General features: G+C 40.2%; 1 protein-coding gene across 9 annotated transcripts in view; it reads right to left on the bottom strand.

The window, feature by feature from the left end:
- LOC109520886 (mitogen-activated protein kinase kinase kinase kinase 4-like) overlaps positions 1-15,247 on the bottom strand; it is a 37,317-nt gene that overhangs the window by 17,773 nt on the left and 4,297 nt on the right. For all 9 annotated transcript variants that reach the window (XM_019878436.1, XM_019878432.1, XM_019878433.1 and 6 more), the window contains exons 3-11: positions 7,076-7,132; positions 2,734-2,859; positions 2,475-2,585; positions 1,385-1,475; positions 1,163-1,293; positions 1,041-1,095; positions 884-962; positions 176-351; positions 26-98 (exon numbers count right to left, since the gene is read on the bottom strand). In XM_019878436.1, coding sequence (XP_019733995.1) covers positions 26-98; positions 176-351; positions 884-962; positions 1,041-1,095; positions 1,163-1,293; positions 1,385-1,475; positions 2,475-2,585; positions 2,734-2,859; positions 7,076-7,132 — 899 coding nt within the window. The remainder of the gene's footprint in view (positions 1-25; positions 99-175; positions 352-883; positions 963-1,040; positions 1,096-1,162; positions 1,294-1,384; positions 1,476-2,474; positions 2,586-2,733; positions 2,860-7,075; positions 7,133-15,247) is intronic.

Here is a 15,247-nt window from a genome sequence, read left to right as displayed (position 1 = left end):
ACAGCACATCGTGCTGCAACCAAACCTTGGTTCTCCCTCCTGCTCCGCTGGATCCTCTTCTTCCTCCTCACTGCCACTGTACTCATACTCAGTCTCATCTGTGCACAGAAGACATTCCAAGTGATGCAAATGTCACATAACAGGATCTTGTTCACAAATGAGGAGACAAATGCACCTTTCTCGCCCCTTTTCTTCTTCGTGCGATCGATGTGATCTTTCAACTGAATTCGGACCTGCCTCTCATTGGGTTGGTCACGAATGAAGGGATGTTTGAGCAACTGTTCGGTTGGGGGTCGCTGCGTGTAGTTCTTCACCAGACAGCTTTCAATGAAGCTGAAAAACTTTTTGGACCTGTACAGTCCATACATAAAAGCAGAGAGAAGAGCAAAATTGGGATTCCATTAAGTTACAAATTGGATAGACATGGGCCCTGCATACACGGCAAAATGTATTTAAATTTAATTTTACTCTATTGATATAGCACGATTGTTTTGACAGTATCTGTTTTTTTTAAATTACCTACATTTACATTACACTATACCACCTTAAGTGCAAAATGACTATGATTCAAGTGTGTGAGATGAAACAATACAATTACAATTACGTTGAAGTTTGTGATAAAAAGATGAGCATTGAGAAGTCACAAGTTAGTACACACACGCGCGCACACACCCACACTTAATTCTGAAACACAGCTCAACTAGTTGTTAACGGTTAGAAGCAAATGAAGACTAGTTGCCTGCACACTTTGTGAAACTACTTTTTCAGAGGCTTTCGGCACTGTCACTCTTTGCGCGGCTGACTTAAGTAAGAGAGTAAGAGTTCTGCAGATAAAGATAGAAAGATCAGTTTTCATTGAACGGTAGGTAACGACTCAGCTCACCATTTTTTGGATTTAAGTCTTGGAGGCGGGTTCCTTGGAATCAGGAAGAGTGCTCGCATAGGATGCATGTCACAAAGCGCTGCAAGTACACACACCACACAACACATCAGAAACAGCACTGTGTTTCATATAGCGGAAAGCAAAATGAAGCCCTTACGTGGCGCTCCTTCAGCCATCTCAATTGCAGTAATGCCGCAAGACCACAGGTCACTCTGCAATAAGTCATGAGCGTCAACCACGCATGCAAGCATGCACGCGCAATCCAAAAGAGGGTCTTACTCGGTAGTCGTATGTCGCATCTGGATTCTCATCACAGGCGATGACTTCAGGGGCCATCCAATAGGGAGTACCAATGAAGGTGTTTCTCCTGCCCACGGTTCGATCGAGTTGGGCACTTACACCAAAGTCCACTGGGAAGGTGGAAAGAGTTAACTGTTGTCAGATTACAGCTACAACGTCATTGTTTTTTTTTTTGACAAACGCCAGGGATTTTCAATTTACCTAATTTGACTTCAGCATTTTCTGTCAACAGGACATTCTGGCCCTTGATGTCACGGTGGATGACGTGGTGGGCATGTAAGTGAGCCAGACCCTACCAAAGGTCACAGACACAGAGCACATAAGTCAACTGAGACATTTGACCTTCAAAAACTCAAAATCAAAACAAAAAAGAAAAACGATCATTGGTAAAAGTTTCCAGTAGCGGAGCCCAAGGGTGTCCCACAAATGAACAGGGCACTGCCTGACCGGAGTCGATGTAGTGGCTAGTGGGACCAACCACTGCGTAGAAGATTGGAAAGAAAAAGAGTTGAAGTTGGAGCAAAATAACCGCAGCATGGCAGTGAGTCCACCTAAGCTATCACAATGGAAGCTAATGAGAGCCAGCCAGCTAAGCAAGGGAGCTAGCTGGCAGGAAAAGAGGGTAGCCGACCCAGCAAATGAGAACTTAGCGCTCCATAGCCTTCCAGGGTTCCACCTTAGGCGTTGATATGATTTGACAACCATGACAAACATGTATAATGTACTTGTATAAAGTAACTGCATCTAATGATTATTTTAATAATAAGCTAACCTGTTGATTAATTGATTAATTAATTAAAAAAAAAAAACAACTTATGTCTACCCCTTTTATTCAATAACAGGAAGTTGTTTCAAGCTGACAGCATAGAAAAGGGACGCATAAATTATTGAGTATTCAGTTACTGTTTTTGTCCATAATAAAAAAAGTGATGAATATTTTCCAAAGTAAAATCAAATATTTTATTTTGACACAAAAATGATCAGTCTACTTTCATGGAAGACTCCAGAAATCAAAGAATATTTACTGTTGAGAAGCTGAAATTCCGAATATTTGGCAATTTTAAATAAAAAAAAAAAAGCTACCTAAATGATTCAGAGATGATTAAAAACAAATTAATTAATTTGATAATCGATTCATTGTCGATAAATAAGTCATGAAACCTCTAATAAAAACCAATCTGTGATTTCACTGAACAAGACCCAACAAGAAGTAGTCCACTTTTAGAAATTCCTGAGTTGCAAAAAAAAAAAAAAAAAAAGATGAGGAAGTGAGAGGAAGCAGAGCACTTACTCTGAGGATTTCTCTGGAGATGTAGGCAATCCAATCTTCCTTGAGCTGGTTCCCCTTGGTGTTCTTCACTAGGTCTGTGATGGAACCAGCTCCACAGAACTCCATCACCAACTAAACACCCAAAAATGTAGGAAAATAAAGCGTAACAAAGAGAAGCATTATCTGGTACAATATAAAAAACGAAAAAAATAAACAGTGGTTTCCTGATTTTCAATCATCTCCGAAATGTTAGCATTATTGTACAGACTTGAGAACTTACCCAAAGCTGATCGTCATGTCCAGGTGGACTCTTTTTAATAAACGCGCCATAGTAGGTGGCAATGTTTCTGTGGTGAGAATACTTCTTAAGCATATTAATCTCCAGTTTAATTTCCTCCTCTTCATCCTGCATTCAAACAGAAGTTACCAAGGGTGAGAGAGAGAGAGAGAGAGAGAGAGAGAGAGAGAGAGAGAGAGAGAGAGAGAGACATTAAGCATTTCCAGTACGGAAATTTCCAGTTAGAAAAGTACGATTTCCGAGATCCCATCTGGCGGAAAAGAACCTCATTCTTTCAAGAGGTCCTGGCCCCATCACTGAAGACATTTAAATATGAATCAAAAACAATCCAAACACAAAATGCAGTTTTTAAATGCGGGTTTTAATTAATAACGGAGAGAAAAAAAATCCAAACCTATCCGGTGTGTGAAAAAGTGATTCCTTCTTTAACTGCCAGAGTGATCGCTTTTAGTTTAAAAGCTGCATCATATGCTTTTTGTCTGGTATTCTCCATGTTGATCATGGTTAGAAGAAAGACTGAAATAAGGAAGTTGTGATTACAGGTGATCATACAATTTCATAGGACCCCTGTGTACTACTCATTCATTTTATTGGTCGGCTGTTGCCGGGTAACACATTTTTCCCCGCGACGGCGAAAAGAGCGGAAGTTGTGATTAGTCATACAATCTCATTGGACCTCAGTGAACTACTCATTCATTTTATTGGTCCATGTTTTTCCCGCGATGGAAAAAAAAAAAATTAAAAAGCTGCTTCATATTACACGCCGCAGTGTTGAAAGTGTGGAAAAAAAGTAGCGGCTTGCAATCCGGAATTTACGGTATATTGGGGGGAGCTTGACAAGCTCAACTTGCCGTTATCATTAGTGGTTTATTGGTTTTCAGAACCACTTTTCGTTTTGTTACCTGCACCATATAATAAAAATAAAGCAGTTTTATTTTCATATTCATCTTGCATATAGTACTCTAAAAGCTGTGGCTGTGGTTCAAAGTGCTCTATCAACAAAGTTCATGTGAATGTCTTGCAGGTTAAGTCGTGCAAGTACAATTAAAAAAAAAAAAAAAAAAAAGGGGACTTGCATGTACTGTGAAACTGAATGGCTCACTGCCAATACTTAACTAACTGCAGAAATTGTCATTGATGGTAACTTTTTGTTTATCACTTGTTAACATAACATGAAGCTAACTGAGGCCCAAATGGCACCGACGATCACATGGCTTGCTCACAACATCGCGGTTACGACTGAGGGCCCGTTGAGCTATTTGTGACAACTTAGTGGCTTCTTGGACTCCTCAAGGCCAGTTAAAAGTTGACACGGGGGCTGGTCTCGCAAGCTGGATGCTTTGCTCTCATGAGTCACATTTGGCCTGCGGGCCGCTAATTGGAGATGGCTTGGCTACCGTATGATGTTCGATTTGTGCAATATGGTATTTGATTTGCGCTCCAATTGCAAGCCCCTCAGAAGATATTTCAAGTACAAAAGCGGGTTTTACGCCCAGCTATTTTGAACTGTATGTTGTTTCTGTGTTGTTTTTGTTTTATTTCAATTTTTAGCTTCAATCAAGTTGTTTTTAAATGCATCTTTTATGAATGTAACTGTTTTTCTTATTTTAAATAGTTTAAATAAACAATAATTATCAATAGGCTAATCTGAAATCTGTGATTCGCTGAGCCCTACTAAGCACATGATGTCTAAAAAGACAACTGTTTCATCTAACTAATCAGTTTGATTTTTTTTTGCCATAGTTGTTTCAACCTCTTATTTTATGTTAGATATTATATTTTAGGGCTGCAAGGGGTTCTCAAGTAATTCGAGTACCTCGATTTAAAAATATGCTAAAGGCAGATTTTTCAATTTAGTTTCTAGAGAGGAAAATATTGCACTGCTATGCACGGTTTAAATTTAAGGAATAAATGTAGATTACCTAAAAATGAAAACCAGTCGGCCGTTCCATTAAGTGGAAATGTGTTTTTTGTCTTCCATAGCTTTGACTAGGCAAAAAAAAATATATATATATATATATATATATATATATCACTGTGCAGAAATAACATATAAAGGGTCAGATTTGCATAAATTGCAACAAACGCGCCTGCTACTTCTTCGTGTAAGGAAGCCGAGAGGAGTCAAGTGGCGTATTCGGGTTTGCTCAGTTTGGTCGAAAAGCGGTTTTCGGTCGTAATCCGAGGCATAAAAAACTCGAAATTTTTGGTCGAAAACCGATTTGGTCGAGAACAGAGACGTTCAGAAACTGAGGTTTGACTGTGTGTGTGTGTGTGTGTGTGTGTGTGTATATATATATATATATATATGTATATATATATATATATATATATAATTTTTTGTTTTTTATCAGAGTGATATCCTTTTCAACCCATATGATCCAGCCCCAAATGACGTATTAATCCTTGCCGTGTGTGTTTGTGGTACCAGTATATGAATGTGTCATAGTTGAGATGTTCTTTTTTTATGCTGAACGATATTTGTATTGTTTTTTTTTTGTTTCTTTTTTTTTTTTAAAGACTGTGACTTTTAAGTTAGATGAACCAGGTGGCAGCTGCCATCATTAACATTTTGACACCCCACTGGCAATGAATCTGTCAAGACAAATTTCTAAATTTTATTATAAATGCTCCTTATGTTGTCTACATAGTGTGTAGAAAAAGCGTATTTCGTATTTACACTCACTTCGGCCCATTCTTCTCTCAAACAGAAATGCTAACGTCCTACACGCCACCAAAACAGCTTCGGACGGCACATGATTGATCCCCATGTGCATTTGTTTACCCTGGCAGAATTGTAGCGGTGGCAGGTGAAGGATTTACAATGGAGAGTAATGATGAAATTAGCTTTCATCAGTCAACAGTTCCTCCAAGTGAACTGACATCTAACTTGGATGAAAAGCACGCAATGAGATACAGGTGCAAGCTGGACAGTTTGGATATTACAGATCTTATCAAGTGCCAGGAGTGCTTTTTACAACTCTGCCGATGGAAGAACTACAATTCTGAGTCCCTGCGAACATACAGGGGCTTGGAATTCTACAAGTTTCGGTTACTGGCGGTATGTACTTCGAGCGCTCATAAGATGGCAACATGGCAGGCCCGAGATGGATAAAAACTGGTGAATTATCTGCTGAATTCATATTGCATATACGCAATATTTATCAGAACGCTGCGTTTAGACTAGTGGGAGGTGCATCGAACATGTTTAAAAAAAAAGTTCTTTGGATGGCTTTCTTTTACTTTGAAAACAGAAAAGTCTCTTAAGTATTACGTATAATTATTATTGAATATTCCCACAATATTCCCTCTGCACCACCAATGATGCACGTGATTGGTTATAGTATATTCACATCACTTGTCAATCCAATGTTACGAATTGTATATGTGACTCGCCTTGGCAAAAGTCAGAACTTGCTCAGTTCGGTTCAGAGATCCAAGGCAATAATGGTTCATTAGGTCAAACGTTCACCCCTTTCATCCATTAAAAGTTGAACAGAGATATCCCGATCACATTTTTTTGCACCCAAGTCCAAGTAATTTCTTTTAAAATAGTTGCCAACACCGAGTCTTGATATGATACCTCGGCAATGCATGCTGAAGACAAAAAGAGCACTTTGAATAAAAATCTTATCGAATTATTGAACTTCATCCATCCATTTTCCAATCCGGTTATGCTCATTTGGGTCGCGGATGTGCTGGAGCCTATCCCAGCTGTCTTTGGATGGTAGGCAGGGTACACTCTGAACTGGTTGTCAGCCGATCGCAGGGCACACAGAGACAAACAACTATCATCTGCCATTTGGTGGATTTGAGGCGTCTGTTTATTCAGTCAAGCTCTAATTATTTTTACACTTGACCAAATTATTTCGAGGGCCGGATTAAACCCTGCTGCACGGGCCGTACATTTGACACGCCTGCCCCAAACGATGACTCAATTATCGATATACTTGTCATTTAATTTGATAATTATTTTATTTTCAAGAAATTGATGAATTATTGCACCTCCAGAGTAGACTGGGTGGTTTTAATCGGTCCTGCATCATGAAAAGCTTAATGACGTCTCACTGATGAGGACCGGCTTACTGTGGCTAGCGGATTAGCCTCGGAAACACGTGATGTTGTGGCTGGGGGAGTTTTATATTTTTCAGCCACATTGGCTTAAGAGGTTACAGGTACCGACAGGACCTGTTGAAGCCAGTTTGCTGACTCCCTTTCATTTCAAAAGACATTTACGCAGCTCTGCACATGTGCGTCTGTTTTATGCTCTGGAACTTCTAAAGCCTGAATCTTTGTTGAAAGAAAAAAAACCATCAGGCTTTACCTCTGTGACATCCATGACCTTGATGGCAGCCAGCTGTCCAGTCTTGACATGTCGTCCCTGTGATAAGAAATTGCAGAACTGGTTTCAAACTCTCACTAAATTCAACAAACACGGGTGACCGAAAATCTCAAAATGTTAAACTTTAAAACATATTCACTTTTACATTATGACACACACAACACACAGTTATTGTGGCAAGCACGTTACGAATAGTCTAGTATTGATTTTCACAATGAAAGCCACATGCTTGACGATCGGGAAAGTGAGATGAGATGGACAACTCCACCTTGAATCTATTTCACTTCGATTCCAGAAGGTCGCTTTGTGCCGCAAACACAATGAGGTGGCCATTTGGCTCCCGAGCCCAGCATGACAAGAGGACTATAAGCGTGTGGCCAAGCCATACACAATAAAATGAAGACAAAAGACTGTTGGAAATAAATTATTTCCACTTAATTTAAGTTCTAAATCTGAGTCTGAGTTTCTGATAGTATTTGCGCCTTCAGAGAAGGCCTTGGAGGCTCTGACAGAATGCCACGGATAGAACTGCAAACTTTGTGCACTTTTTGAAATGATTTATCCGATTCACCGATTAATAATAAAAAAAAGATACAGGGATGAATCATTATTAAAATAATTGTTAGGTACAGCCCTACTCTGAACACCATTAATATTTTCCTTATATTTTTTTATAATATTTTGTTTGAATAGCTTTGAGCCATCAGTCACGTATGGCCACTTCCATGTTTACCACACAGACATTTGCTGCAGGCGGACATACTCCGTTCCAAGGACCGGGGCCTTAAATTAAAAATATGCCTGAGGTTTGGGGTCGCCAGCACTCTCAAATCAGAAAATATATTACCTGAGTAATCAATGGAATAATCAACAGGATAATCGATTCTAAAAAGATATGTTAGTAACAGTCCTACCTAATATTATAATATTAGGTCTTGATAGAGACCCAGCTGAACGTAGACGTATTGTGTTTTACAACAGTACTTTTGGCCCTGAATTGGGAGTTCCCATGCTACTGTGCAGGCCACATGGGTGCCCGAGTCCGGTCCTCGAGGGCATCTATCCTGCCTGTTTTACATGTTTCCCTCCTCCAACAAGCTTTGCAGAAGCCTGATAATGACCCTGATCATTTGAATCAGGTGTGTTGCAGGAGGGAAACATGCAAAACAAGCTGGATAGGGGCTCTCGAGGACCGGATTTGGGCACTCCTGAGTGTAGGGTGTCCAATTCTCCAAAGTGCTCTGCCCGCTCCTTGTGCGCCCTTATTCCGCACTTCGGCTGAGCCCACGGTCATGGCTTCTCAGCCGAAGTACATTACCCACAATTTATTGCAGATTTGACTACAATAGTGGGGAAACTGGCACCGTTCGGTAGAGTTCTTGTGCCTGCGTAGAAAAAAGAAAGTCCTTTCGAGTGCAAGTATCAAATTATGTGTATGTATAATTTCAATCAATGTTTTTAAGTCACCTACATATCTTGTCCTAACGTGGTTACCGTACTTAAAGACTTCTGCTCATGCGCCGCAGATCGTGCAGGAGCCGCAAATGGTGCAAATAGTGGAGCCCAAAAGCTCGAGCCCGAGTTTTTACTTTACAACCTCTTTACTGCTATGTTAATATCTTTTGAAAGATAAAAATTGCCAAAACAACAAACGGTGCCGCCATATTTGGTGACGCAGTGGCGTAGACCAATGACATAACACGCTCTGTCCCAATTCTGCAATTTTGGCAGGCTTGTAACCTGCGCCCTCAAACAGTCCATGCGCCTCTACTGAGTGTACACTTTATTGAGAACAACTGGGTGTGGGTATCGGGACTGGGCTGTAGCAGAGTATTAAAAAAAAAAAATTACATTAAAAATAAATAAATAAAAGCACATCCCACTCACTTTAACACACAGGCAGTGGCTGGAGTTCGCGTCTAACATACCCATTTGAGCTTCGTACACATGCGCAGGGAATCAATGTAATAATCGAGAAAACAACAACAACAAACGGTTACTATTGGCCATCAACACACCACAACAAAACTCATTGTCCACTCATCTGCTGCAGAAGGAAGAAGGTAAAGGTCTGCCTCCACAAATGCTCACTCACTGCACTGCACTCCCAGCTGTTGACTGACTCACTTCTCCAATCATAAATATTACAGCAGCCACTTTAGATTTGTGATTGACAGTCAGTAGGAGGGGATAGATAAGCTGCCCATATGTGCTGCCTCTGCTTTGGCTCAACTAAGCCTAAATGTGGCATCAAACCCGGTGGAATCTGTAACAGCAGAAGGGAGCAAAACCTAACTCTGACCTCCAGTCTGTGCTGTCACCGCGAGGATCCAGCAGTTTCGGGTCAGGAAACACCAATGCACTTGCCATTCTATGCAACCCCGACCTACGAAGCAGCAGCATTGCCCCAGCGCAGGTCGCCCAGGAGCATTGACGTCATTTCCAGTAATTGCTGTGCAGTCAAATATAATGAACATTTTAACACCATACCGCACTGCCAAATTAATTCATCATCAGATTTGTTGACGTGTACATTCAAGTACTGAACATTGAGAATGTGGAGCGACATGCTGATTTTAAAGATGCTCCGTGTACTGGAAGGGTTCGGCAATGTTACCTTAAAAGTTACAAACCTAACACGACTTGTTGAAAAATGTTATCCACACATTCAAAGATGTGTGGAATTTCAGAACAGTTAGTGGTTGATTTGATATTGTGATGAACATGTTTTTGTATAATTATGGTGTGGCAAAAGCTGTATTGTCTTACAGCTTTATTTTGAAGAGCATGCAGGCATGCGAATGCACCCTGATGGTGACACAGAGAGGAAGCGCTGAAGTAAGTGGTCCTGCTGATGGCATAAGTCAGCCTTCCTCAACTGACGGACCGCGATCCACGACCGGACCGCCGACCTCCTCTGTCCGGACCTCCTCTGTCCGGACCCTCGGCAAATTGTATAAAATAATAAATTATAAAGTGATTTTTACCTTATACATTTTATATTTGTGGACTATAATCTGCGCATTACGGCGATCGCTTGTGATCTTTGCAGCTGTTTACCAGCAGAACACCGCAACATGGTAAAGGATCATCACAATGGCGTCCTCAAATAATATTTGCATGCCTCAGACATTGCATTCACCTTTAGTGGAAGAACAGCACTGCACATTCCTGTGCTCCCTTGTGTCTTTTTTTTAAAATGGTTCTTAACTCCTCTTCTGATATGTTTCAGTGATTTCAGAGGGGATGTGAAAAGGGGAATTGTACAAATGAAAAGGATATTTTTGTTTTCATGTTGAGTATTTATTTTGGTAAAATGAGTATTTTGTTAAATTGTTTTGTTAAATTAAGGGAAAAAAAAGACAACTACTGTTTAACAAAGTTAAAGTAAAAATTGTCTTATTTCCCTAAAAGGGCTATTTCTATTATTAAGCAGGCACAACTTAACAAAATAAAAGAGTTCCTGTGCCTCAACACAATACCTCTCATTATTTGCTGTGTACTGGCAAAGTGAATAATTGTTATTTTCATGCACCCCATTATTGGTTGGTTGTGAGGAGTGTTGATTTGTATAAGCTTGGCTTAACCATACTAAATGGGCATATAGCCCTGCTCCCCATGACCGCCGTGCATGGGACCGGACCTTGGTCTTATTAAAAATAAATAAATAAATAAAAAGTGGACCGACAGCATTTCTAGTTGAGGACCACTGGCATAAGTGATGATGACAGACCACAACACACACCCCCACCACCCAAAAAACAAAAAACAAAAAAAGATCAGCACTTTCTAACCTCACTAATTTTCATGCACTTTAATTTGTCCAGCTGTGCAGTATTTACACTTCCAAGATGTGGTCTTTGCAGTATCAGAAACCACTGTCCTGGTTTACATAAAACATGTCATTAATCTTGATGGCATGCTCTTTATTTTTTCCAGCTGTACAGTGTTTAAATTCACAAGGCGAGGGGGCAGTGAGGCACGATGCAGATGTCCATTTTTCTTTGTACATTGTACAAAGTTTTGCCGTTGAGAAATTGCACAGTTCGACGTGTTTGATTTTAGAGAGAGATTTTTCTTTTTCATTCAAATATCGTGATATACCGTTGATAAAATGTCCGACAATATATCGAGTATCATAGATAGATATTATGTGTTGGGATATTGTTATTGTGGGCCACATATCGTCACAGTATTGAATTGTGAGTCCCACGCTGATTTGTAATGCTGGTTTAGGGATCATAGTTTGTGGTACATTAATGGTTTGTACTTAATACAGGCAATTAGAATCAATTAGGAGGGCAACAGTTATTTGCAGAAATTTGCTATTTGCGTCAGGCTCTGTCTGGCCTTGAGCCTTGAGAAAGGTTGGCATCCATTGTTATAGTTAAAGCAGACAGCATTTGTCCGTTGTTGAGATGAAGATCAGTTTACTTTTCAGAATCATGTTATGCAGAAACACAGAGAATACTCAAGTTTTGACATATTTTTCTGCTTTTCATCGTAACCACGCATGCACACGCACGGCGTGATGGCGTCAGCAAACATGAGCATTTCACTCGCTTTTGAAGTCAATGACTGTGCGAATTGGAGTCAACAGCAACAATTAAAGCACGTTAAATGAACACTGCGAGAAAGTTGCACATACGTGAATGAATCTCGTCAGCCAATGCCTCCCTTTGTGTCCCAATTGCAACACAATGCGTGTGGACTGTCTGGAAGAATTCACACAAAAACACCAAACGTTTTGTTGAAAAGAATCAGCCACTCAGAGAACACTGTGGCTCTTGTGTCTTGTGATAAGGCTGAGGGTCATCATGGGGGGAGGTGGCCACAAAAGAGATGTCAGATTGAGAAGCTGAAGAAGTGAGTGTGCCTGAGTGTGTGTGTGAAACATTTTTGCATTTTGATGAATGTAATGAGGGATCCAACGTGAGTTGAACTATTCTCACCACGCGACATATTAGCACATCCAATCATGTCATGGAAACAAAATGAAAACATTTGACTAAACAAGAACCATCCGCAACCTTATATGTTAACCTGCCTCATTGCCCAGAGTAGGGAACCTAACATAGCACACAGATTCAGGTATGTCTGACATCAGCCGCCCCCCGCCCCCCAAAAAAGAAAAAAAAATTCTCCTTGTGAAGCGCAGAGGTTTTTGGGGAGGGGAACATGGTGAGCAGCACACTGACTGATTCACTGTTTCTTTACTACAAACAGATCTCTCAGTGCTTGACGCAGTTGATCCACTGAGACTTGGTTGAAAGAAACAACGGCAAAGTAAACCCAATCCATTTCCCAATATATATTATATAACACTATTACTAATTAAAATGAAAAAAATATATAGTTTGCAATAAAGAATTTGTGTAGCTTCGACCGATGCTGGCTCTGCACACAGGTGCTCTCACAGTTTGCTGCAGTATATTGAAACTTCCACTCAGATCAGTAGGACGCAGAACTGAAGGATGTATTCTTTTTTTTTTTTTTTTTAATATTGGCTCTTAATCAATAACTGCATGCAACCCTTCCTCCTGCATTGGTAATGGGACCACGAGCTGGTTTTCTGGAACGCTCTAATCATCAAAGGCCAATGTCCCAAGGTAGTCAAAAGTGAAAAAGTGGTTTGCCGGCTGTGACAAAGGAGATGACGGCGCGGGATGGAAGAACCACTGGCCTGTTTTGCGTAGCTGGGCTGCTCTTCTGCCACTTGTAACAGCAGACTATCATTTGTCACGTGAAAACTCAGCGATCAACACACTAATCAGAAAGGTTCAGAGAGCCGTGAGCTGCGCAGTGCAGCCGAACTCCTCGCGTTACTACTGCACGAAGAGCAAAATACAAGAAACAGCTCAGTTCACTTCATCACTACAAATAAAAAACAATTCATCATACAATATTGAATTTAGTACTGTTCGGACAGAATCAGCAAAATCCTTGTAGTATTCTTTGCAATTCCTGATTGTCACAGAGCGCTTGTTTTGGATCTCATTAGATTGTACAAGTGGACCTAAAGATGGATCGACACAGCGTGGTTGACGTGACGCTTTTTTTTTTTTTTTGTGGCACAATTAAGAAGTGTGTCATGGTAATGTAATTCAGGAGAGGAATGCATGTAAACGCAACCATCAGAAATACCCCGTCAATTCCAATTTGACTATCCAAATACAATGATACATAACCCGCCTAAACAGAACAAATAAAGTAAAAAAACACCACCTGGGAATCTTAACTACAGTGAATGTACTAGACCATAAAGCGTGGTCTGAATATGCTACATTCGACTTTTGTCCATCATTAAATAAGCTAAATAATTCTTGATGGCAACTAAGAGAAGAGCTGGATGAGGTGGCCGGAGATAATAAGTAGGGAGGGATGGATAGGTGGAAGGAGGAAGCATGGCAAATTATGGAGCAATATAAATCAGCGCCCAACCAATATGGCCCATTCAGATTCTCATATTCGGCAGAAAAAAAATTCTGTCAGCCATGCAGACACTCATCCTAGCACCAACATAGAGTTAGCAAATGTATACACTTTGGTAGCAACATATTAATAATGCAGTCTCAGCATTCATATAAATATCAACATACCGCGAGAAACGGAAAACTTGTTGTATTGGGCTTTCGAGAGGAGGGAGAAAGATGTCATTCACAAAGAACGTTCTGTCAGCCATGCATATCCTTCAGTCAGAGCTCAACTAGGGCTGTGCGATACAGACAAAATTTCATCTCTGTATTTTTCCCCAGATATCTTGATAACAATGGAAATGCGATATTAACGTGGGCTACGTAAAAAGTATGCTTGTTTTAAAGAAAAAAATGTATTTCAAACCAAAAGGATGCAGAAAGTGTAGGTGTTTTTTATTATTATTAGAACTTACTGACAGCCACCAACATTAACACGTCAGCAAAAAATAAAAAGAATTCACATTACTTTAATTGTGCTTTAGCAATCGTCGTTCGTTCCTACTGACTGCTGTCAGGCTACTGAATAGATGCGCCTGAAAACCTGGACTCACCCCCACTCACCCATTTTAAATAGCAGAGCCATCTTATACAGCATTTGCATGCAAATGCTTCATGTTTTTCTACTTTCTTCCCTCCAAAGTTTGCCCCTATAATTGCGAATTTCTTCGTTGTGAGACAAATAAAGGCTGTCTTATCTTATAACTATTTTATACAATTTTAAGCGTTGTCTTTGCATGCATGCTAACTGCATCAACGTGTGAGTTGTTCTTTACCAATTTATCCATGCACATGTTTGAAAAAAATAAGAATAATTTCACCCCTGCTTTTCTGGACTTCCAGCAATGAGATCTGTTAACCTGGATTGCGTTCTGAGGCTCCCCATACTATATGTTGTCTTGTATGACTGTTTTTCAATCCACTAAAAGGTAGTGGCAGTCAATGAAGACTCATTGCTGCAGAAACAAAATCTCTCATCATGAAGCTCACGACCATTCAACTGAATGGACCGGCGAAATGCGAACTGCTTGTAATTTTTACACCACACTGCACTATTTTATCGACTGGTTCAGTTGAAATTACAAATAAGGTCACGTCGTGTCATAAAGCACAATACAGTGATCCCTCACTTATCGCGGTTTTTATTATTGCACTCAAATTTGGAGCAGACATCCTTTTGCCTTTTCTCGCGCGTAATCATTTGTAGAGGGTTTTTTAATGTTAAATTTTGTTTACTTTTACTGTGTTTTATACAGTATGTATTGATTGTTGAAGATACAAAGGAACCACGACTGGCAGCCATACATGGCCATACCACGAAGCTTCACTGATAAGGTGGGTATGTTTTGGATCATGAGCAGTTGCCTTTCTTTCGTCCTTCTCTCTTCTATCCCTCTGGGGCAAGTAATCTTTGACTCACTTGTCCATAATATGTTGTTCCAGAACTATAAAGGCTTTTTTGGGGGGAAATTGTGTTTGCTCTTCCTGTTTTGGAGGCTTTTCCTCTGATGAAGCCTTGTTTTGATTGATGTTTTTGACACATTCTTTTGGATGTCATATTAAGAATGGACAGCAACAGATCCCCAAACGCAAATAGTACACTTAAAATTCATTCTAGACCTTAGACTCATTCACTGCTGGGCATTTTCAGACAGTCCTTTAAACTTCCACACATGGGGGG

The sequence above is a fragment of the Hippocampus comes genome, unplaced genomic scaffold, assembly GCF_001891065.2.
Source record: "Hippocampus comes isolate QL1 unplaced genomic scaffold, H_comes_QL1_v1.1 scaffold345, whole genome shotgun sequence".
Classification (NCBI taxonomy): Eukaryota; Metazoa; Chordata; class Actinopteri; order Syngnathiformes; family Syngnathidae; genus Hippocampus; species Hippocampus comes.
This window is presented reverse-complemented; position numbering and strand designations above follow the sequence as displayed.